The sequence below is a fragment of the Molossus molossus genome, unplaced genomic scaffold (genome assembly GCF_014108415.1).
Source record: "Molossus molossus isolate mMolMol1 unplaced genomic scaffold, mMolMol1.p scaffold_m16_p_26, whole genome shotgun sequence".
Lineage (NCBI taxonomy): Eukaryota > Metazoa > Chordata > Mammalia > Chiroptera > Molossidae > Molossus > Molossus molossus.
The window spans coordinates 136,556-160,326 of NW_023425362.1; the positions used below are offsets into that span (position 1 = coordinate 136,556).

Consider the following 23,771-nt stretch of genomic DNA (forward strand, 5'->3'; position numbering starts at 1 on the left):
CACGTCCCTCTGAGAAGCTCCCCTCTCACCCACCAGAGGCGCCCCCTCGGTCAGCCACACTACAGCAGCAATCTCCACGTCCACTGCCCTGGACTGAGCCCCTCAGCAGAGGGGCAAGGAGGGGGCAGGGGCAGGGACAGGGAGGGGAGCAGAGGAGCGGAGCATAGGCAAGGCAGAGAAGACGCCCACGCCGTGTGCAGCCTGAGCCCCCCACGCCCGCTGTGCTGCCCCGCCCTCCTTACCTTTGGCTCCCCGAAGCACAAAGCCAAAGCCCTCGTGGTCCCGTTTCTGCAGGACGGCCACCTTGTCGTCAATGACATAGTCGCTGATGGAGGAAAGCAGGGAGGTCAGGAAGCCTGCCAAAGAGCACAGCTGGCCAGGCTGACAACCCCCCACATGCCCCAAAAGGCTCCCTCAGGCTTGACCCACCCCTGGGAGTTGCCCTTGGACTGACCTGGGAGGGCAGAAGACAGAGGCGGGCTGGGTACCACCTCCCCTCCTCTGACCTCTTCACCCCAGGCCTCCTCAACCAGCTCGACCTCCCTCTACACGCAGTCCCACTCGAATCATGCCCACCTGCCCACACGCCCCCTGCCCCGCGGTACCTGTGTGAGGTGAGGCTGTCATAGGAGCCCACCGTGTAGTGGCGGAAAAGTCGCTTCGTGCGGTCCTCCCGGGTTTCTGAGGGGAGTTTCCATTGCTGATGGAGGGCCATGTCCTCCAAGCGGCCTGAACAGCCCCTTAGTCACAGTGGTCACCAGCCTCTGCCCACACACACCCCGGGGACTCGCTGTACCACATGGAAATGGGGGGGCAATCCTGGGTCCTGGGCCCAGAGGTCCTGAGGTCAGAGGGCTGAGGGGCCATGTGGGAAATTCTGGCCTCCGGGGTCAGGGTCCAGGACAGGGCAGGAGCTGCAGGTCCCCTCTCCCCAGTGCACACAAGGTCAGGGCCATCCTGAGAGCCAGAGCTTCCAGCAAAGATGTGCATGTGTGAGGCATGTGTGTGCGGCCCGCAGTCCCATGTAAGTGCTAAGCGTGTGCATGGCTGACCAGCCGTGTGCCCGTGTCACACTACAAGCCCTTGTGCACGCCGTGCAAGCAGCACTGTCACTGAACCCCTCACGGCCCACTGCTGCCCAGCCTCACGGGCTGCCCCAGGCCCTGCCCCGAGTGGCCCCTTCCCTGGTGTCACCACATCACAGGGCTTTGCTCCAGCTGCTCTTGCTCAGGGTCCCTCAGCCACTGCAGAGCAGGCCAGCGGCCTGCCCGCCAGCCCACCTGGGCCTCCCTGGTTTCCTGCAGGCTCTATGGGAAGACACCGCCAGCACTTCCCCGCTCCGGGCCCACTTCTCCAGCTGCCGTCAGCCAGACTCCTGCCCCCCTGGCCTCCCAGCCTCGGTCTCAAGGTGTTCCCCCGAGACGGTTCCACTACCACTGGCATTTCATCCCTCAACTCCTCCCTCGTTCTCTATCATTTTAGTGTTTCTCAAGATCCATGTATTCATTCAACAAGTATTTACTGAGCTCCTACTATGTACCAGGCACTGTTTGTTTAGGCTTTGAGAATACAGCAGAGAACGGAACCAAGTCCCTACCCTATAGAGCTTACGATCTATTCGGAGAGGGGATAGACAAGAAATACATGTCGCCCTGGCCGGTTTGGCTCAGCAGTTGGAGCATCAGCCTGCGGACCAGAGAGTCCCGGGTTCGGTTCCTGCTAGGGGCACGTACCAAAAAAAAAAAAAAAGAAATACATACACACATAACATGTCAAATGCCGTTAAGTGTTAAGAAGCAGCAGGGTGGTTACAGAGAAAGCTGACGGTTCTGGTGGGGTCACATGAAGGCCCCTCCAGCAAGACAGGTAAGCAGAGACACAGGCCACGAGGAGCCGCCATGGGTTGTGTGGGTAAAGGACTCCCTGGAGTGGACACTCAGGGCAAAGCACACATGGCATCAGCCTGAGGGGGCCAAGGTACAGGGAGCAGGAGAGAGTGGTAGGAAATGAAATCAGAGAGCCTATGATCTTCGATGACCTGTCTCTTCCACTCATTGTGAGCTCTGTGTGGGCAGGGACCACATTCCATTTATTTCTGTGATCCTAGCACCTAGCACAGGCCGACACATCAGGGGCATTCCAGATGCTAACTAGAAGGAGAGATGGATGGACAACTGGCTGGGCTGCGGGGGGTAGATGAATGAGTATATGATGGATGGAGGGAACAGGAGGGAGGGAGGGAGAGAAAGTAGGAGGGATGGATGGAGGGGTCAAAGAGTAGTAGATGTGTAAACAAGGAAGTGGACTGAGTGGATTCTTGAAAAGAAGATAACTAGATTGGTGGGTGGAATGAAGGATGGATGGATGGATGGATGGATGGACGGACAAATAGATGGATAAATGGATGAATGAATAAAAAGATGGATGGAAGAGATGGATGAAGGGAGGGATGGACTGACAGATGGACAGATAGATGAACAGGTGGATAAATGGCTGGGTGGATGAGCAGATGGATGGATGGGTGGGAGAACGGATGGAAGGAGAGATGAACAGGTAAATGGGTAGATGGACGGACAAACGGATGGATGGATGGGTGGATGGATGGATGGGTGGAGGGGTGGATAGATGGAGGGGTGGATGGACAGAAAGAGGGATGAATGGTGTAAAGATGGATGGGTGGGTGAATGGATGGGTGGATGGGTGGATGGATGGATGGAGGGGTGGAGGGGTGGATGGACAGAAAGAGGGATGGATGGATGGGTGGGTGGATGGATGGATAGATGGATGGAAAGGTGGGTGCATGGATGAATGCGTGGATGGACAGATAGATGAAAGGATGGGTGGATGGAGGGCAGGTAGGAGGGGTTGGGTGCACTGGGTTGTCTGGATGGGTTGATGGATGATGGCAGGACGAGTGGGTGAGTCAAAGGATAAATGGATGTGAGAGCAGATGAAGCAGAGGCTGGATAGAAAGTAGACAGAGCTCCTCTTAACACAGCAGACACAGGTGTCAGGAAAAGCATTGGTCTGGTTTTCAAGACCCTGCCACTGTGGGACCCTCCGTAAGCCAATGGTCCCCTTCGAGCCTCTCCCATGGAGCAGGACAGGTCACCTTGGCGGGGCCCCAAGGTTATCACTGACCTGTTCCCTTCTCTCCTCCTGCCACACTGCCCTTCGTGACTGAGACCTCGCTGACACCCCGCACCCATCGTCCTGCGCCCCACGGCCAAGCAGGCCAGGTGACCCCGTTGCTGCTCAGGTTGGGCACCAGACCCCTCCTTGCCTCCACCACGCCCTTCTCACATCGACCCAGCTTGAACATGTCCACAGTGCCTGGCTGCAGAAGGAACCCCACTCCAGTTCACTAGCCTCCCATTTTTAGATTTTGTCAACCAAACAAATTGTATTTATTACATAACACAAATTACTTTTCCAGTTTCATTAATCAGACACATAAAAGCCAGCTGACGTGAAAACACACAGCATGACCACCCCCCCCCCAAGTACTGGAAAGAAAGGGGGGTGGGGTAAGGCTGCCGGGGCCCCAGCTCTCCCGGTGTCCTACAAACCAGCCTCCCGAACACAGAAGGCGCTGCCTCCCCTTCTCCCCCTCACAGCTCAGCGCTCCCTTCATGCACCGTGCTCCAGGCAGGGGCTGTGGGAGTCACCCCCTCTGCTGACCCCAGGCATCAGCCTGGCCCAGGTGTTGGCACAGCGTCCCTTCCTTGGCCTCTAAGTCTCTCTGTCCCCACTCGTCTCAGAAACAGATCTTTGGATCTGGGCCTGTTGGAAACACGTTCTCATTCCTGGGCTACCTCTGGCACAACCCAGCCCCTGGGTCCCAGCTCAGACTGCCCAGGGCGGCCGGCAGGTCCAGGCTCCCACCCTTCTCAGCAGGCAGACCCCACAGGCCTCTCCCTCTGCCCACCCATGAAACGCACCCACCTACCCAGGTACCTTCTGACATTCTTGCAGGTGACAAACCCCACAGCCACCTCCACCCAGGAGCCTTGCAACTGCCCAGAGGCCTGTCGCTCCTGCACCAGGGCACTGTGTGCACTCCCTCCTCCAAGACCTCAGTCCACCCCCACCCTGCCTGGCCCTCACCCTAACCCTTAACCACCTGCATACTCAAGACAGCACCCCCATTTCCTCCTGCCACAAATTCCAGTCCATCCTCCAGATGGACCCATGCACAGCCACCTGACAGGCCTCACGCCCCCACCCCAGCCCCGCACCCCTCCCTGCACACACGTCCCACTCACCCAGAGCCTGAGCTGCGCCAGTCACAGCACAGACCCTGCAGCCACCGCCTGTGTCACAGACAAGACTGTGCCCTCGGCCGTGGACCCGGACCTCCTAGATGTAGACCCACATCCACTGTGCCCACTCCCAGACCTGCTGGGACGCGTGAACCAATTTCTATATGCAAAGTGCTTAAGACCACAGCCGGCTCTGGGACGCGGCTTGGAACATGCTAGGTGCCAGCACGCGCCACTCTGGCAAATGGGCTCCACTTCCGCCACCATCAGCTGACCACCCAGAGGACTCCTGGCCATCCTTCAAGGCTCAGCTCAAACGCCTCTGCTTGGAAGCCCTCGGACTCCTCAGGCCGGCCCAGGGAGCACCCTGTGCTCACGCCTGCCGTCCAGCCGTACACAAACACGCCCGCGTGACCACTCCGCTGCCTGCTCTTCTCCGGGCAGAAAGCCAGCCTGTGATCCCAGCTCCCAGGACAGGGTCCAACACACCAGACAGACATATGCTATTCTCAAATTCCGACTGCGGTCCAGACCTCTCTCCCACCCTCCCAGCCTCTAGCTCAGGTCCAACTGCCCTGGAGCCACACATTTTTTAAGACCAGAACGTCCGCGCCCACCCCACAGGGGAGCACAGAACCCCCAGCTCAACAGGTCTAGAAGCCCCCTCCTCCCTCTCCCCTCCCCGTCAGGTTTGCACCAAGGCCCAAAACTCTTGAATCATCCCCACCGGGACAGGCTGCCCGCCCTACCCTCCACAGGCACCTGACAAGGTATCCGTCCCTGCCACACTCCCAGCCACCTGGAGAGCCATCAGGGCAAGGCAGGGAACAGCGGAGCACACAGGTAAAGACACCTGCTCAGGAGCAGGTCAGCGGCCACATTCCACACAGGCAGGAGTCTGGGCCACGCAGGGGTGGGCTCCTCTTAGGAAACTCTCAAACAAGGTTAAGAGGATACCGCAACCCCAGGCCCAAGCGCTATGCAGAGAAAGGGGCCCTGAACCCCTGCTCTGACCACCACTGGCCACCACTCAAGACAAGACTCCCTTGTCCCACCAGCTCTCCAAGCCAGAAATAACTCTCATGGGCCCGGGGGCTTCCTAGAACCTCTGAGTGCTCACTGCAAGGTTATTCCCCGGACACGCAGCTGGCCCTGGCCTGGGGCCTCAAAAGGACCAGTCACTCCTTCCCGCTGGCAGTACCGCCTCGGACCCCAACACCCAGAGGGGGCCTTCCTGGAGGCCGAGGCCATTCTCACCTGCTGCCCTCAGATCCTCCTGGCCACAGGGCACCCAAAACAGCCCCTCCGGGCCCAGCTGGCCTCATTTCCTCTTGGCGGATCCAGGCCTCCCTTCACTGCCCACCTGGACAATCTGTCCACTTTGGAAAGACGTGTCTTTTCTCATACTGACCTCATTACTTGTCTGCCAGCCATGCAGGGATCATGCACTCCAAGCACCCAGTGTTTCTGTGAGGACTGTGTGGGGTTGCATGGTCACTGGGAGGCACACGTGGGATCTGCACAGATGCACGTTCACACATGCATGTCCTGTGGGCACATCACACGTGTCTCCACTGCTGTGAGGTGTCTGTGAGTACACGCAGGGAGTGTACGCCACAAGTCAGTCATGCACACAAGTTTGCACCCACTTCGAACGTGTGCTTGTGTTCACCCTCATCTTTGCTCTGAATGTCCACATGTATTCAGCTCCAAGCAAGTCCAAAGGGGAGCTAGGGAGCAGCCCAGGGAATGTGGGGGTCACTCACCATGCCGTGTATCATACTGTCTCATCTGCACCTCCTCCACGCAGTCGGCCGGGAACCAGCCCGTGCGGCCTTTCACGGTCCCCTCCCAGAAACCGCCCTCCCCAATGCTGAGCACTGCAGAGACAGAAGCCAGAAAGGCTGTCAGGGCAGAGCAGAGCAGTGGGAACCCACCCCTCCCACCACCCTTCCACCACCGCTCCCCCACCCTCTCCCCACCCCCACCCCACCACCTCAGGCTCAGGTTCTGCCCACCCACCCATCACCCTTCCTCCCTTCCCTTCCTTCATCCTCCTGGCTTTTTCCCTGGAAAGATTTCGGGATCCACATGGAAAAGAAACGAACAGATGGGCACAGCACAGGATGGGCATGTGGGGGACAGAGACACACACACAGATGGACACACTCAAGGGGGGACAGAAGGCAGAGGCAGGGGCCACCATCCTGCTCCTGCTCTCCCAGGTGACCCCTCTCCTCCCACCTTACACCCACCCCATCCTAGGGGGCACTGCCAAGAGCTCAGGGTCACTGCTCTGGCCACAGAGCATTAGGCCACAGATGGACCAAGGAGGGTTGACCCCACGGCTGTTCCTTCCACAGGCTCCCACAGGCACACGGCGCCCACAAGGACAGGGCCCACGATGGCAGGGAACTCCAGACAGAGGGGCCCCAGGGCAGAGGAGCCAGTGACAGAAACCCTCCTAATACACAAGCACCCACATGACTGTCACACATCACCCACACAGACCACAAGGTCCCCACAGAGCACAAGGATTCCAATGAAAAGTCCCAGAAGTGGCATAGGAACCCCACATTATATGGGACTCTGTAATGGGATAGGGTCCTCTGAACACACAGAACCAATGACACCAGCCCGGTGACACAGAAACACTCCCATGATGAGAGAAGCCTCTGTGGTGACACAGGGAACCCATACGGATAGAAGATGGACAGGAACCCCATAAACACAGACACCCCTACCTGACACGGAGCCCTTCACCGTGACACAAGGAATCCCCAGTGGCAGATGCATCCCATAATGACCACCGTGGCTCAAATTCCCGGGGAGACCCCAAAATGGCATCAGCCCCTCCGCGATCGCGGCGCACCGGCCGGCGCCCCCGCGACCCCGCCCCCCGCGACCCTCACCCTTCACGGCCTCGCCGCGGTGGAGCGGGATCTCGCCCTCGCCCTGCGGGCTGTGCGCCTTCACGGCGATGAACTTGCGGCCGGGGACGGCGCTGTAAAGTTTCCGCTTCGGGCCCCGGGGCGGCGGCGCTGGGGGCGCGGGGGGCGCCGGGCCAGGGCCGGGCGCGGGGCCGGGGCCGCCGGGCCCGCCGGGCCCGCTCGGGCTGTAGACGAACACGTAGGTGACGGACGCGATGCCGGGGGGCAGCGGGCACGCGAAGCCGGCGCCCGGGGCCTCCATGGCGCGCGGCCCGGCCCCGCCGCCGGCCTCACCGCAGCCGCCGCCGCAGCGCCCCGCCGCCCGCCGCCCGCCGCCGCCCGCCCGCCCGCCGGGGGCCCGGCCCGGGGCCGCTCCATGGGCCGCGCCGCCGCGCCCGGCCCGCTCCCGCCAGCGCACGAGCCGCGCCCGCTCAGGGCTCCGGGGCCGCGGGGCTGCGCTCCCGGGCGCGCCGGGCTCGCTCCATGCCGCGGCTCTCCGCGCGCCCCGCCTCCTCCGCGACCCGGCTCCTCCCTCTGCGGGCGGTGGCGGGCCGGCCCTCCCCCGCTCTCCTCCGCGGCCCCTCGCGCGCCCCCACGGGGGGAGACCACCGGGCGAGGGGTCTGCGGTGCCCGCAGGGCAAAGGGAAGTCGGGCTGAGGAGGGCGGAGGAAGGGGAGGCGGGACACAGTCGGAGCGGCCAGGTGGGAGCTGGGGAGGCTTCAGACAGCGGAAAGCTGCCTGGCGAAGGTTACCTCCTGGCCAGAGGGGCTCCCCCAGCTGGCCCACCGCCCCCTGCTCGGGCCTTGGCCTCCCCACACCCAGACCGCTGTCAGGTGTTGGGCGCCTGGATCCCCCTCCAGACCTGTGTCCTCTCCTCCTTGGACACCTGCCCCTTAGGCCCATGCACACTGCTGCTGACCAGCTAACCTGACTGCTGTCCTCACCGGGGCACTGGGCCTGAGGCCTCGGCCCTCCACCTTCACTCTGCTCAAAAGCCTGCACTGGCTCCCTAGTACCTAGGCAGACCAAGTCCACGTTCTCACCAAGAGCGAAGCTCTCTAGGACTGAGACTTAGCTACAGCCCAGTCACACACCTGGGTACTTTCTTTTCCCTTCTCTTGGCTGCTCATGATGGCGTTTCCAACACACCAACTATTCTAATCATGCTATTCCAGCCAGTTGTTATGTCTCTCAGCCACAAACCCACCTTTCTCTGCCCTGTGATGCTGGTGGGAACTTGGGACGATATTTCTGCGGGGCTAGGGGTTTCATTCCAGGCTCTGCCAACAGGGGGCGCTAGGAGAGCTGCCACCTCTCTCAACGAACACCCTACCCCATCTCAGCTCAAATGCCACTTCTCTCCTTGGACGAAAGGTGATCTCTCCTTCAGAGACCCTTTCCTCCAGGGGCGCCAAACGTCCTCAGCTCCCCCACACCCCCACCACTCACAGGGCAGCCCCCTTACCTAGATCCCTGCCCACCTAACTGCTTCTTAGCCCTGGGCCCCACCTGTCACATCCTTCTGAGACCTCCAGGACCTTGTGCTGTTAGCTCCCACCACCTCCAGCATCCTAAGCACTAACTAAATTTTTGTAGAAAAAAGTAATACTAATAATTTGCCATCCCCACGGAGCAGTGAACCGGAGACCCACACATAGCAGAGGTTTTGGTTTTGTGTTTGCTGAAAGGTGAATGAACATACAAAAAAAAAGTTAATGAAAGAAGGGCATCCACAACAGCTCCAACACAGGAGCAATCCTCTGCAAAACTGAAACGTGCCAACGTTTGCTCTTTTAACCACTGGACTGTCCCACCCTTACAAAAATTCATGGGACATGCAAAAGTTTCAGGGAGAACCGAGATGACCTGGGGCAGGTCAGACAACCTTGGAGTCTGGGCAAAGACACAGAGACAGAGAAGACATCACATATCAAGGCTACGTGAACAAGGACAATGGCAGGGGATAAAGTGGCTTTTATAAGCTCCTGCTGTACCCCAAGCCCTCTGCTGAGCACAGGCTTAGAAAGTTTGGGAATCAGATCTACGGGGCCCAGTTATGCTGCTTCTTAGCTCTGTGACTCTGGACAGGTCACTTATCCCACCTGAGTGTTAGGACCCTCGTCAGCACTATGAGAGCACAGCCTCATGCAGGGTCAAGGTTAAGTGAGACCGCACAGCCCAGCTGTCACGACCACAGTGCTGTTCGTGTGACTCCCACTCAACGACTCCTAAGCACCTTCCACGTGACTGGCTCTGGGGAGACTAGGCAGCGAGAGCAATGGCTCCTGCCCTGGCCAGGTGGCTCAGCTGGCTGGAGCATCGTCCCATACACCAAAATGTTTTGGGTTCAATTCCAGTCAGGTCGCATACCTAGGTTGCAAAGTTCAATCCCCAGTAGGGGCGCTTGGAGGAGGTAGCAGATCGATGTTTCTCTCTCACATCAATGTAGTTTCTCTCTCTCTCTCACCCTCCCCCTTCCTCCCTCTCTAAAGTTGGGTGAGGATTTAAAAAAAGAACCATAGCTCCTGCCACCAAAGTGCAGAGAGGAGAGAGGCCTTAGCCAGCGGCGGCTGGTACTGTGGGCCAGCGACTCCCGACAGAGACTCCTCACCTGCCCAGGTTCCGAAGACTTTCAGAAGGAAATGACTATGGTGGGATTAGTCCTACCGTCCTGATGAGAACCCCAGGCAGAGAGAAGGTGGCTGACCTGTCCAAGGCTACCATCAGCAGGTGCGAGGACTGCCCTGGACCCCAGAGCCAGTGCCCCCTACACTCCTCACTGCACAGCCAACAACAGCTGGCGGGTTCTAGCCAGGGGTCCTGCCCTATGTTCTGGGGATGCCAAGTCCCTCATATGTCCCTGGTTCGCGGGGTCCCATTGCTCACAGAAAGAGCAGAACCATGACATGGGAGAGGTGGGAGAAAGACGAAGAGTCCCCTTGGGAGAAAGGGCGAGGGGTCACCTGCAGGTTTCAATCTGTAACCCCTCACTACCTACCACCAGACCTGGCACAGCAAGAGTCTTTCTAAACCACAGGTTGATCAGACCCCCTCCCCCAGTACGCTCCCTCAGCTGCCCACTGTCCTCAGGGCAAGTCTAGTTCCAACCAGAGATCAGCATGGGGGAGCCTGCCCCACACACAGGCCCTCAACTTCTCCCCTTCCGGGAGGTGTCTAGAGGCTGGAAGTTCCCCACCCCAACTCTCTGCCCACCACTGCAGAGGTGGTGGACACCACAGAGACCTCTCCCTGCCTCCCCATGCTGGCTCCTCCCGGCTTGGGTCCTGGCAGCCCACCCACCCAGACCCTGCCAGGGCCTCCCAGCCCCCTCCTACCTGATGTTGTTCTGGCTGCCCCTGCCTGTTGTAGGGCCACCGACGTCATTCTCCTGGTCACCATCCCGGTCCCGGTCTTTCTCCTCCTGCAGCCGCTGCAGCAGCAGCTGGTGGGGGAGGCTCCGCAGCGAGGGTCCAGGAGAAGATGCCGGCTGCACCTCGCCCTTCAGGTTGATGTCACTGGCTGAGCGCTGCAGGGGCCGTGGGGAGGCCAAGCCACTGGGGCCAGCCAGCCGCCGCCGCTTTGCATAGCTGGGGGTTTCCCTGAATGGTACTGGGAAGGGGGGCACACAGGTGAGGCTCTGGGCAGCCAGATGGGGTGACTAGCTTGTCCTGGGCTGCCCAGGCTTTCCAGATTTTAAAACTAAAATCCTATGTCCCAGGAACTGCCTCAGTCCCAAGCAAAGCAGGAGAGTTGGCCACCCTGAAGCTACCCCTGGGAGTCGCATTCCAAGCCGCCTCTAACTATAGTTCCAGGGAAAGAGCCTGCACCTCCTGTCAGCCAGATGAGTTATTAGGGATGCTAACTAAGAGCTGCTCGTTTCAGGAGGGACAGTGGACCACAAATTTGGTGACAAATCTCACCAGACTACTGCTAGAGGGAACCAAGTGTAGTCCACTACACCCAGGAGACTACCAGGGGGCATCTAGACCGGGGGCCGGCAAACTTCTGTGAAGAGTCGGAGTGTCCTGATTCCAGGCTTTGCAAACCATCGCGTCTCGGTTGCAGGACGCAGCACTGCCGCCGCAGCACAGAAGCAGCCACAAACATACAGAAGCAAATGGGTTGTGGCTGAGTTCCAATAAAACTTTATTTAAGAAGCAGATGGGGATTAAGAAAACACGATCCAACCATATGCTATTTACAAAAGAATGACCTCGGATCCAAAGACACAAGTAGGTTTAAAATAAAAGGATAAAGGAAGATATTTCATGTAAATAGAAACCAAAAGAGAGCTAAGTAGCTATATTAATATCAGACAAAAAGTTAGACTTAAAGATAAAAAGTGTTACAAGACACACAGGACATTGTATATTGATAAAATTGTCAATTCATAAATTGATTAACAATTATTAACATAGTCATCGAACAACAGAGTATTAAACAAAAATATGAAACAAACATTGACACATTTGGAGAAATAGACAGTTCTACAATAATACTTAAGACTTCAATACCCCATTTTCAATAATGGGTAGAACATCTAGAGAGAAGATCAATAAGGATATAGAAGACGAACCAATAGACCTAACAAGATACATACATATATGGAGGGAGAGTGAGAACACCCCACAAAACAACAGCAGAATACACATTCTTCTCAAATGCACATGGAACATTCCCCAGGATAAACCAAAGCAAGTCTCAATAAATGTTAAGACTGAATTCATACAAAGTATCTTCTCCAGTCACAATTGAATGAAACTAGAAATCAAGTACAGAAGAAAAAACTGGAAAATTGACAAATATGTAAAAATTAAACAAGACAATCTTAAACGACCAATGTGTCAAAATAGAAATCACAAGGAAAATTAGTAAACACTTTGAGAAAATAAAAACAAAAATACAGCATACCAAAACTTATGAGATGCAGCAAAAGCAGTACTAAGAGGGAAATTTATAGCTGTAAACACCTACATTTAAAAAGGATAGAGATCTCAAATCAATATCCTAATCACACATCTTAAGGAACTAGAAAAATACAAGCAAACCAAACCCAAAGCTAACAGAAGGAAAGCAAAAATAAAGGTTAAACAGAGATAAATGAAATAAAGAATAAAAATACAGAGAGAATCAATAAAACCAACATTATTTATTTGAAAATATCAACAAAATTGACAAACCTTTAGCTAGACTGACTAAGAAAAAAGAAGACAAACACATATAACACATATACCTCAATTCAGAAATGAAATGTGAAGCATTACTACCGATCTTAGGGAATTAAAAAGGAATATGAGAGGATACTATGAACAATTCTATGCCAAGAAATTAGATAAGCTAGATGCGATGGACAAATTTCCAAAACTGACTCAAGAAGAAATCGAAAATCTAAACAGGCCTATAACAAGCAAAGAGATTGGATCAGTAATTGCAAACCTCCCAATAACAAAAGTCTAGCATCAGATAGCATTATTGATTAATTCTACCAAACATTTTAATAATTAACACCCATCCCTTTCAAACTCTTCCTAAAAATGGAAGACGAAGGAACACTTCCCAAATCATCCTATGAGTAATTAAAAACCGAGCAAAAGGACCTGAGCAGAAACTTCTCCATAGAAGAATACAAGTGGTCAATAAGCACATGAAAAGATGCTCAACATCACCGGTCATCAGGGAAATGCAATCTGAAAACCATGATAAGATATTGTTTCATACCAACTAGAACAGCTATACCTAAAAAACAAAACAAAAAAAAACTGATAAGAACACGTTTTGTTGAGGATTTGAAGAATTTAGAACCCTCAAACATTCCTGGTAGAAGTATAAAAAGGTGGAAAACAATGTGGCTGTTCCTCAAAAGGTTAAATATAGAATTATTATATGATCTAGCAATTCCACTCCTCAGGGTATACCCCAAAATAATTAAAAACAGGTATTCGAGCAAATACGTTTCACTCATGTTCACAGCAGCACTACTCTCAATAGCCAAAGGTAGAAACAATCCAAGTGTCCATCAAAGGATGAATGGATATACAAGATGTCATATATACAAACAATAGAATATTACTCAGCCATAAAAAGGAATAAAGGAATGATACATCCTACAATCTGGATGAAGCTTGAAAATATGTTGAGTGAAAAGAAGCCAGACACCAAGAGCCACGCAGTGTCTGATTCTATTTATAGGAAATGGTCAGAATAGGTAGATCTATACAGACATAAAGTATGTTCGTGGCTGACATGGGTTGAGAGAGGGGAATGTGGAATAATTGCTTAATTACATAGGGTTTTCTTTGGGTGTGATAAAAATGTTTTGGAATTCATGCCTGGCCAGTGTGGCTCAGTGGATTGAGCATCATCCCATGGACAGAGAGGTCCCAGTTGGATTCTTGGTCGGGGCACATGCCCGGGTTGCACACTCGATTCCCAGTAGGGGGTGTGCAGGAAGCAGCTAATTGATGTTTCTCACATCGATGGTTCTCTCTCTCTCTCTCTCTCAAAAATCAATAAAAACATATTTTTTAAAATGTTTTGGGATTCAGTAAAGTTGGCTGTACAACAATGTGAATGTACTAAATGCCAGTGAATTACTCAATTTAAAATAGTTAATTTTATGTTATGTGAATTTAATTTTAAATAAAATTTAAATCCTCAATTTTAGCCCAGCCAGTGTGGTTCAGTACATTCAGTGGAGCGTCATCCCATGGACTGAGAGGTCCCAGTTTGATTCCCGGTCAGGGCACATGCCCCAGTTGCGGGCTCGGTCCCTAGTGGGGGGCATGCGTGAGGCAGCCGATCGATCGATGTTTCTCTCACATCAATGTTTCTATCTCTCTCTCCCTTCCTCTCTGTCCACAAAATCAATAAAAACATATTAAAAGTTTAAAAAATAAATCCTCAATTTTAAAGCTGGAACTTAAAAACGAAAACTGCCGACTGGAGGCTGGATTTGGCCTGCAGGGCATCATTCTCCAAACCCTCCTCCAGACTCCTGTTATGAAAAGTGTGGGCCATGAACCAGCACCCTCACCCAGGGCTGGAGATGGTTGCAAACGCAGAATCCCAGACTCCACCCAGACTCGCTGAGTCAGATGTGACTCATGGGAGGAACTTGGTCAAACTCTGCGGGACACAAGTCCCTCTAGAGGGGCTGCCAAGAGGCTTCGAGTGTCCTGTCCCCGAGGGTGACAGCCTAGCAGACCCCTGAGGAAGAGGAAGGTGGTGGGTGGCCAGAGCCTCCTCCGGCTCCTCCTGTGTTCAGACCCCACCCAGGGTCCCAGAGCTGGGGTGGGACATGACAACCTGTGTCTGTCACTGAGGGAGTGTCCTTGGCGTGAAGGTGTGCAGAGATGCGGGTGACAGGGACAGAGCCCCGGATGGCCTAGGTCTGCAGACAGGTTCTCTCTGTTTCCTCCTCTGTACACGTGGACTAACAATCACTCAGAGGGTGTGCTGAGACAACAGGATGTACAGTCAAGACTCATGACTACATTACCCTGTTGCTTAGGGACAATTGGCTGTGTCATCCAAGCGTGTATGACACGGAAGCAGGAATGGTCACGGCCAGCAGAGCCAAAGACCGTCTGGGCCTAACTGACATGCATGCCAGTCCCACACCAAGGCCCAGCCACGGCACTTCTGACCCCAACCAGGCAGAGCACCCTAGGTCAGCCAGGCAATGAGTCATGATAACAGCGCCCCCAGGAGCCCAAGCACCTCTATCCTCCTTCCTGCCGCCCGGCCTGGGTCAGGCTCGCCTCCTGCCGCCAGTCAGCTGAACGGAGACCACGGCCAGAGTCCAGACCCACAGAACTGAAGCCCACATAAGGTCAGAGGTGAGAAGTGGACACAAAGAACTGTAAAAGACCATTTTTGCTTAAGAGAAACTGAGGCACCAAGACCCTAAGCAGCCTCCTCATGGTTGGGCGATCACACAGAGCAGAAGCCTCACACGTCCATGAACCCAGGTCCTCCCAGGCCGACAACCACCTGCACTGGGCCCAGCCGACTGAGACGGTCTCCTGCCCCTACTCACACCTCACACCTCAGCACAGCTCCTCCAGCCAGAACCTGGACCCCAGCCCCACACCACCTCACTCAGCTAATGCTGCTGTCCTGGAACTGCCCACACTCTGGACCTGCTACCCGGCATCATGCTCCCAACCCCGCTCAGGGCATCAGGGCCCACAACTGAGCCTTACTGGGTGGAGGTCTACTCAGGGGAGACCCATAAAGAAAGGTCCTTATACATGAACTTGGCCTTAATCTCAACTCCAGTCCAAAACTCAACCCCAGCCCTGAGAGCAACCTTACATTATAACTGAGTGGGGTCCTAACCCTAAGACCAGCCCAGCTCTCTGCTATTCTCTGTACTCAGGGCAGAGAGAGAACCAAGGGCAGAAAAGTCTGGGCCAACCAGGACACAGGGCACCTGAGAAACAAGTACCTGTGTGGCCAGGTGGCTGGAGGAATGGCCTCTGGTCGGAAAATACTGCTTCCAGGGGGGAGACCCACCCATTCCTGCGGCTCCAGCCACCCCACACGGGGAAGGATGGCAGGGTTCCAAAGACAGGTCCCTGACCAGCCCCACACCCACCAGTGGCCTGGGAGTGGGTGGAACCTCCTCAGGCGACCTGTCTGCCCATCCTCCTGCCTGCCCGGAGTCAAGACCAGATGGCACGTCCTGGGTTTTCTTCTGGGACCACAAGTCACTCACGCGGAGGACGGCACCCCCATCACCGTTTCCTTACATGCACACTGATGTGACCTTGTCGGGGGAGGCACGCTGTGGCCACTGACCTAGTTCTTGCTCTGGGCTGGAGTAAAATGCTGAGGGGCAGGGCTCATAGCCACTGTCCATATTCCAGCTGGCCCTTCACATGACCTCAAGGGAAAACGAGACCTGACCCTAACTTCAAGCCCTCTCAACCTCTTCCGATCCCCCAACCAACAGCCTTAACCTAACCATGCCCTTGGCCTTGGCCCTGACCCTTTGTCCACCCTGCACCGGCCCTCCCCTCAGCAGGTTCCCATTCCTACAGAGGCCGTGATGGACCGATGGAGCAGAATATGGCTGGCAGCCAGAGCTGGAAGCAGAGACTCAGGGCATGAGGGCTCCCTGTAATGTCCCTATAGACCCCTGACAACCCCCACAAATCCACATTCAACGTGAACCTGGGGTGTGCAGAACTCACCAACATCCGAGTCTTTGTGGGTCTTGATGACCTCCGCCAGTTCAAAGTTCCCTGCAATAATGGCCACCTGTGTTGGGAGGACAGGGGCGGGGGTTGGCTCAGCCACACCACGCTCACCACCCTTGGACCCTGGTAGCTCTCTGGGCCACTGTCTTCTGTGTGTGGTGGCCCCAGGCTCAGACCCTGCCCCCGTCTAACCCACCACACACACCAGTAAGCCCAGAACTAAGGGGATCTCCTGGGACATGAGACTTTCGAGCTAAACCAGGATATTCCTGGGCACACAGAGCGTGCTGGTCACCCCATCTATTCTCTCAATGGCCCCTCCACACACCGCCCTTCCCATCTCAGCCATGACCCCCCGCTGCCTCCCGTCTGTCACCACCGTGTGCCCTGCCCTCGCCCCTGCACCTGGTCCTCCCACAGGCCCTCCACTGCCATCTCGGCATCTGCCCGAGCCCTCTGCCCTCCTGTCTCCCAGGGGTGAAAGAGCTCACCATCCAGTGACCATCCCCCATGAGCTGGCCACTGCTGGCCACCCCATCCCCCACCTCACCCTGGGGCAAGTGCCTCAGGTGAACCACCAAGATCCAGAGAGGTCAGGCCACAGAGAGACGACAGCCCTGAGGCGCCTCTCGCTCCTGGGAACCCGTGTACCTGGAAGGCCGTCTGGCTGTTGTAATTGCGGACGTCCTTGCTGGCTCCACGGAACAGCAAGACGCGAGCACAGCTCTCCTGTCAGTGCAGTGGGAGTGGGGTCAGGGCACGGCAGCACACTCGGAGCACGCGCAGGTGCACATTCGAGCACACGTGCACAGCCCAGGCAGAGCAGGTCCCACATGGCCCAAAGGGCCCAGACGCACACATCTCACACCTGGTGGTGCAGAGCTCACGTGTGTTCGGGGAACAGACACGGACCCATAGGCCTACAGAAACACAGCCTGCTACAGGACACAGAACAGGTATGCATGGAGGGACACGGGGTCAGGTGTGCACACACACGTGTACACCTGCAGTCATACCTGGTTGTAGAGGGCACAGATGTGCAGGGCTGTGTTCCCTGAGGCATTCTGGGCCCCCATGTCAGCTCCGTAGAACAGCAGGTGCTCCAGGTGCTGCACATGCCCAAAGCGGCAGGCCTAGGGGTGGAGAGAGGTGCTGCGGAGTCCCGACAGAGCGACAGAGCCCGGACGCCCCTCCTGCAGAGCACGCTGAGGCTCCCCCTGCCCCCGACAGAGCCCAGGACCTCTCCCCTCTCCACCCTTGACAGAGGCGGGACACCCGCCCGCACGCTCTCTGCCCACCTGATGGATCTCCTGCCAGCCATTCTCATCAGTGGTCCCCAGCTGAGCATGGTCATGGAGGAGCAGCTCACAGCAGAGGGCGTCCCCGCCCCCCAGGGCACTGTGGTACACGGGTGTCAGGCCACGGCTGTCCTTATAGTCAGGTGAAGCGCCCAGGTCCAGCAAGGTCTGAGGGCGAGGAGCCTCAGTGTCCATGCTGGACCCAACTTCCCCCCCATCCTGGTCCACATGCCCCTCCAGACCGGGACCCCCCAGCACGGACCGTCAAAGCCGCCGCGTTCCGCTGGCGCGTGGCGCAGTGCACAGCGGTGAGCCCATCGCGCGTGCGGAAGTCCAGGTGAGCACCGCCGTTCCTCAGCACCTTCAGCAAGTCCGTGGCATTGTCCAGCTGGGCCGCAAGACTCAGAGGACACTCTGCGTTCAAGGGACAGACGAAGGTTACATCCCAGCCCCTCCAAGGTCATCCCCCTTCCCACTCTGCTTCTCACCTCCTGAGTCAGGATCGTGGAAATTGGGGTCCAGCCCCTTGTCCAGCAGGCGGGCCACCTTGTCTGTGCTGTGCAGCTGGACGTAGTCCATGAACTTCTTCAAGTTCGCCTGGAACACCCGACCGTCCTGGTTAGCCATGTCACAGCCACCCTCCCCCAGCCAGACGTGGGCCTCCTGTGAGCATCCGCTGCGCTGCCCGGCTCCTCCGCCTGGCCCTAGTGCCCAAGCCACCCGGGCAGGGACCGGCCTCACGTCCTCATCACTTTGAGGTGGCCTGTTTCATCCCTGGCCCATCTTCCACATGCGCTTGCCCCATGGCAGACACACCCCCAGGGGCCCTTCCCCACCCTCAGGTGGTCGCTGCTGGCACAGGCCTTCACCTGCCTTCCATTCTTTCACCCAGCCTCGTGTGAATTCACCCAGCAAAGCCTCCCTAAGCCCCCTGGTGCTGCAGACGCTTCCTGCAGAGGCCCCGGGCCTCCCAGAACACTCAAAGCACGCCAGCAACAGGCGAGGGCATCACGGGGACCACGCCACAGGAGGCTGCCTCACAGGTAGGGCAGGACGACTGAGGGAGGCCTCAGCCAGACCCAGGGTGGGTGGTGTGATGGTGGGGCAGCTGGAGCCCAGGCAGGCAGAGACACAGGGCTGTGGTAAGAGGTTGAAACTCATCCTAAAAACAAGTGGAACCCACTGAAGGTCAAGAGTCACCAGTGCACTGGGGGTTGCCGAGGACAGTTCTAGATGAGCGTGGGAGGGACCCAGGGTCACAGGGTCACACGGCTAGTGGAGGAAGTAGGGACCTTTCTCCACAACAGCCTTTGCAGCTCCAGAGTCACACCTGCTGACCACCGTGTGCTCTGAGGCAGCAGAGAAGTCTGGCTCGGAGGCTCCAAGGTCACAGAGGGTTATCGGGACACAGTGCTCAGATCCCTCTTCTAGGCTCCACAGGAACCTGAGGTGGGAGCTCAGAGGGTCCACCTGTGGGGAGGGCCCATAGTGCCCCTCCCATATTCAGAGAAAGCAGAAAGGTGTCCTCCTAGAGGTGGTACCCGGTACTAACACACCAGTGTGCCTCAGCACAGGCCTCCGAGTCAGAGATCTGGGTTCAGCCCCAGCAGCTGTGAGCAAGTCACTTACCTGCTATGGGACTCAGTATCTTCATGTGCAAAATAGGATAATAGCCCCTCCCAGGAGAAAACTAATGAGGTGCCTGATTTCAAGTGCCCAGCGCTGGCGACCATTAAGTGCTGGGCCCCATGAGGTGCTTATTCACTTCTCTCCCATCAGGTTCTCACCAAGACGTGTGCCTTATTGCACCCCATCCCACTAAGCCAGGAATGGACCAGAGGGTCAGATCTGACCGGAACCCATCACCAAACCACTCAGCCCAGAGCCATGATGCCTGGAGTCTGTACCCAGCCCTCCAGCCACCCCCAACACCTGCTCTGGGCCCCTGACAACAGGGGAAAACAGACTGAGGCAAAGCTGAAGGGACTGTGGTGAGCACCAGGCGGGGGAGGGGGTTCCTAGGAGCACGGGGAGGGCCTCAAGAAGAAGCTTTTAAAGGACATTTTTGACATCACAAAATCCAGTCAAGGCTGAGGGCAGAAATACAGGCCATAAGGCAGAAGGTAACTCTAGAGACCCCTCTCTATTGCTGCCTCCTTACCTTGGTGTGAAGCTTGGCAAATTGCTTATCATCAATGAGGTTCTGGGCATAAACTCGCCTCTTGTATCGGAACTGGTCAGGCAAAGAAAAGGCAGGGAAAAGGCACCCCCCTGGGTTGAGTGAATGCATGCCTCACACAGATCACCCCCCCCCCCCAATCACAGAAGCCCTCTCCACCAGCCACACAAATCCCAGCCACACTACCACGGACACAGAGCCAACCCCAGCTCAGAGGGGATGCACGCCCAGCTGTTCATGGCCTTTCGGTTCGTTCCCATCCCCAACATGCCCTGGAAAACCTCCCTCCTCTTCAAAGACCTGGTTTCAGGCTTACCTCCCCAGACACCCCCTCTCTGAGTAGAACCGACTCTACTTCCCTGGGCCACCACAGAAGCCAAGTCAACTTTGATCGCAGCTACCATAATGCTTATTTAATCGCTCACTGCACTTGTCATTCTTCTGCCCAAACCACGAGTCTGTGCCCTCACGCCAAACCGGGCACATGGTGAGCAACGGGGAAGGCTTGGGTTTGCCCTCACGGACTCCCCGAGAAGGAGGCAGACGGACACACAGATAACGTTGACTTACTCCACACACGCTCTGGGCGCACCCCTGCTCACACTCCACCCCGCAAAACCACGTTCAGGGCTCTCACCGAACACGCCGCTGACTGCAAGCCCGGCACACCGTTCCCTGCACACCACACACACACACACACACACACACACACACACGACTCGCTGCAAGCGCCGCACACAGAACCCCCGCTTCCACACCGCGGGCCCTGCACTGCTCACGCCTCGGAGCCCGGAGGCAGCGCCCTGCGCGCCCTCCTCCAGCCGCCCGCCGCGGCCCCCGGCCCGCCGCTCACCTCCAGGTAGGGCAGGGGCGTGTCCAGGTTTGGCGGGTACTCCTGCAGCAGCCGCTCCTCGTCCAGGAACTTGCCGGCGCGGCCCCGGGAGGGCGGCTGGAAAAGCCCGTAGTTGAGCGCGTCCTGGAGGCTGTGGTTGAGGGCGCAGAGCACACGCTGCTTGGCGGCCCACACGGGTGCGGTCGGGTCCAGGCGCAGGCACTTCTGCGGCGGAGCGGGCTCGTGAGCGCGGGCCGGCCCTGCCCCGCAGCGCACGGGGCGCCGAGCCCCGGGGTCCTCGCAGGCGTCCCGGGCTCGGGAGCCCACACCGCGGACCCCGAGCCTCCACGGCCCGCGGGCGAGGCCCCGCCCAAGGGTGGTGCTTCCCGGGCCCCGCCCCCGCGAGGAGATGGGGAGGGTCCCAGCGGAGGCGGCGGGGGAGGGGTGAGTAGCCGCGGGCCTGGGGTCTCCCGCGCCCAGCACCGACCGCGCGGGTGGGGGGAGGGGCTGGGTGAGGAGGGTGGGGGAGCGGCCGGGACCGGGGCGGTGGGGCTCACCGTCTGCTGAAGGTCCGGGATGCCTATGCGCACCACCACGGCGCTGGCTCCGGGGCCGTCCATCCCCGCGCCGAGGCCGGGGCTGCTCGAGCCCGGGAGCGGGGCTTTCGGGGGCTCTGCGAGGCTCCCCGGCCCCCCCTCGCCCCCCGCAGGAGCCTGGTCGGCCGCGCTGTGCGGGAGGGGGCCGGGGGGGGCCGGGGTCAGGGCCGGCACGGGGGACAGCGGCGCCGAGGGCTCCGCAGGGGTGGCGGCGGCGGTGGCGGCGGCGCGGCTCAGCTGCATGGGCCCGGGCTCAGCTCCGCGCCTGCCTTCCCCGGGGGCGGGGGCGGCGGGGGGAGGGGGCCTGCGCCGGGAGGGAAGCGGGGGTGGGGGTAGCCAAGGGGCTGCGCCGGAGGCTGGGGCCGGGAGCGTTCAGGGCCAGTCCTGGGCCGGGGGCGAGGGTGCCTGTGGAGGGTCCCGGCGGCTGGGGGGAGGGCTCGTGCGGAGGGGGGAGGCCCTGGGGGCTGTGCCAGGGGTGGGGGGAGCCCTAGGCCTCGCGGTGGGGGGAGTGGCTGAGCAGCTAGGGCCTCGCCGCCCTTCGGCTGCAGGCGAGCATTCGCGGACCACCGCGGAAGAGGAGGCGAGGAGGGGTCCTGGAGCTGGGGTGGGGGCGGCTTTGAGTGCAGAGACCAGACGAAGGGCAGGGAGGAGAGAAAATCAGAATTAGTTTCCAGGGGCGGCAGCTTCTCCCCCACTCTACCGACGTCCCCACCCCACCCCACCCCACCCTACTCAAGGCTGGGGACCTGACGGGGACAGAGCGCGCCCCAGTCCTGGGAGTAGGACGGCGCAGACCCCGGGGCGGGCCCGGCCGGGTGGTCACCCGCTGCAGAGCCAGTTAGCCCCGCGCCTTAACCCTTACGGCCACAGTATTCCACGCGGCTCCCCCACCCCTGGCCGAGTTTTGGGAGTTCGCTCGGGACTCTGAGACCCGCCTCTCCTCCCCTCCCCCTCTCCCGGCCCCCAGGTTCGTGTAGATCCAACGCCTGTCGCCCCCTCCCCGTCACCTTAGCGACGACAGGATGGGGGCGCGACCTATGAGAAAGGGCTTAGGGGAGGGGGCGCTACTAGACTCCACCTGCAGCAGGAAGTGAATTTTAGTTTTACCCGTTGTCTTGGCAACGCGGGAGGGGGTGATGAGTGGGTGGAAGAGAGGGGAGCGCAGTAAAGAAACTAGCTCAGGCACCACCGCCCCACTGGAGCATGCCAGGCCCCCCACCCCGAGGAGCCTCCCAGGACTACCCCAGCGCCGTGAAACACTGTGCCCCCGGGGCTCCGGAGAGCGAGGAGCAGCCACCAAACGTCTCAATATCCCTGAACTCCAAAGAAATAGCTCCTGACTCCCACAGAAGTCACCCAACATGCCTTTATTCCTCCCCCCAAAAGCGGCCCTAACCCTCACAGAGCGACTCGCCCTCTCAAAGGACACACTTGTCAACCTTCTCAGAAGAGCCCAGCCTGGGACACCCCCGGCGCCCGGTAGAGAACGGCGCTGACCTGGCCTCCCCCGCCTTCTCCAGGAGCAGCCCTGGATTCCCGGAGCCTCCCAGGAATAAACTTGAATGAACCCACACACAGAACCTCCCTGCCTCTCCCGGTGACAACCTGGGAACATCCTAGCCCCACACGGAAATGTTTAACATTCCCTCCAAGCACAGCCCGCTCCCCACAGAGCCACCTTGACCACTACTACCCACCACAACCTCCCCATACCCACCCCTTTGCCTCGAGCAGCCTCTGGTCCACCCCAGAGCGCAGGCCTGTTCCCGAGGACCAGCTCGAACCCCTGAGGGAGCCCAGGCTCTCCCCACCCCCGTTCACTGTACTTCAGCAAAAACTCCCTCCTAGGATTCCACTGACCCCACAGCCGAGTCTCCAGCGCTGTCTGTGGGTCTGGTCCCGCGTTCTCCGCAGACACTCCCTGCCCGGAAACGTGGCCCCAGGATGCCCAGACCTCCCACCCCTCTGTCCAGGCTCTTCCCAAGGCCACTGGCCTGATCTGAGTGAGGGAGCTGAGGGTCCCTTGGGGACTGGAGCAGGATGGGAGGGGTGAGGAAATCGGGGAGCAGGAAGGGGCGGTTGGAAGTCCACTTATCTGCAGGAACCACCTTGGGAAGCATGAGGGTTGGATTTCCTGGCCCAGCCCTGGAGAGAGGAAACTACTGCTTCCGGTGCTCTGTGTCTCCACCATCTTCCTGCCCCTTCCCGCTTCCTCCCTCCCCAAGTCACTCGGGCCTCCGACTTCATACCCACCCCAGAGCTGCTCTGCCACCCCCTATCCATCCCACCACCACCTCCACCTGCCTTTGCTCCCAGCGCCCAGCTTTCCTCCCCCTGTGGCTGTTACAAGGCCATGGACAAGCTCACCAGAGTCCTTGACATGGGGCTGCAGGGAGGCCAGGAGGAGGCTGCACCTCTCCCCCACCCAGACTCGGAGCAGCCCTAGGCCTCTGCCACCTCCCTGCAGACCT

General features: G+C 58.0%; 1 protein-coding gene across 1 annotated transcript in view; it reads right to left on the reverse strand.

Annotated features, from left to right (window-relative positions):
• SHANK3 (SH3 and multiple ankyrin repeat domains 3) overlaps positions 1 to 23,218 on the reverse strand; it is a 48,463-nt gene extending 25,245 nt beyond the window's left edge. Inside the window, exons 1-15 of the mRNA XM_036278215.1 lie at positions 23,161 to 23,218; positions 21,262 to 21,914; positions 20,726 to 20,929; positions 19,855 to 19,926; positions 18,182 to 18,290; positions 17,956 to 18,107; positions 17,694 to 17,861; positions 17,412 to 17,528; positions 17,047 to 17,124; positions 16,390 to 16,456; positions 10,528 to 10,801; positions 7,175 to 7,377; positions 6,029 to 6,142; positions 606 to 681; positions 243 to 325 (exon numbers count right to left, since the gene is read on the reverse strand). Of these exons, the coding sequence (XP_036134108.1) occupies positions 243 to 325; positions 606 to 681; positions 6,029 to 6,142; positions 7,175 to 7,377; positions 10,528 to 10,801; positions 16,390 to 16,456; positions 17,047 to 17,124; positions 17,412 to 17,528; positions 17,694 to 17,861; positions 17,956 to 18,107; positions 18,182 to 18,290; positions 19,855 to 19,926; positions 20,726 to 20,929; positions 21,262 to 21,543 (1,999 nt within the window). The 5' untranslated portion in view covers positions 21,544 to 21,914; positions 23,161 to 23,218. The remainder of the gene's footprint in view (positions 1 to 242; positions 326 to 605; positions 682 to 6,028; positions 6,143 to 7,174; positions 7,378 to 10,527; positions 10,802 to 16,389; positions 16,457 to 17,046; positions 17,125 to 17,411; positions 17,529 to 17,693; positions 17,862 to 17,955; positions 18,108 to 18,181; positions 18,291 to 19,854; positions 19,927 to 20,725; positions 20,930 to 21,261; positions 21,915 to 23,160) is intronic.
• Between the last annotated feature and the right edge of the window lie 553 nt (positions 23,219 to 23,771).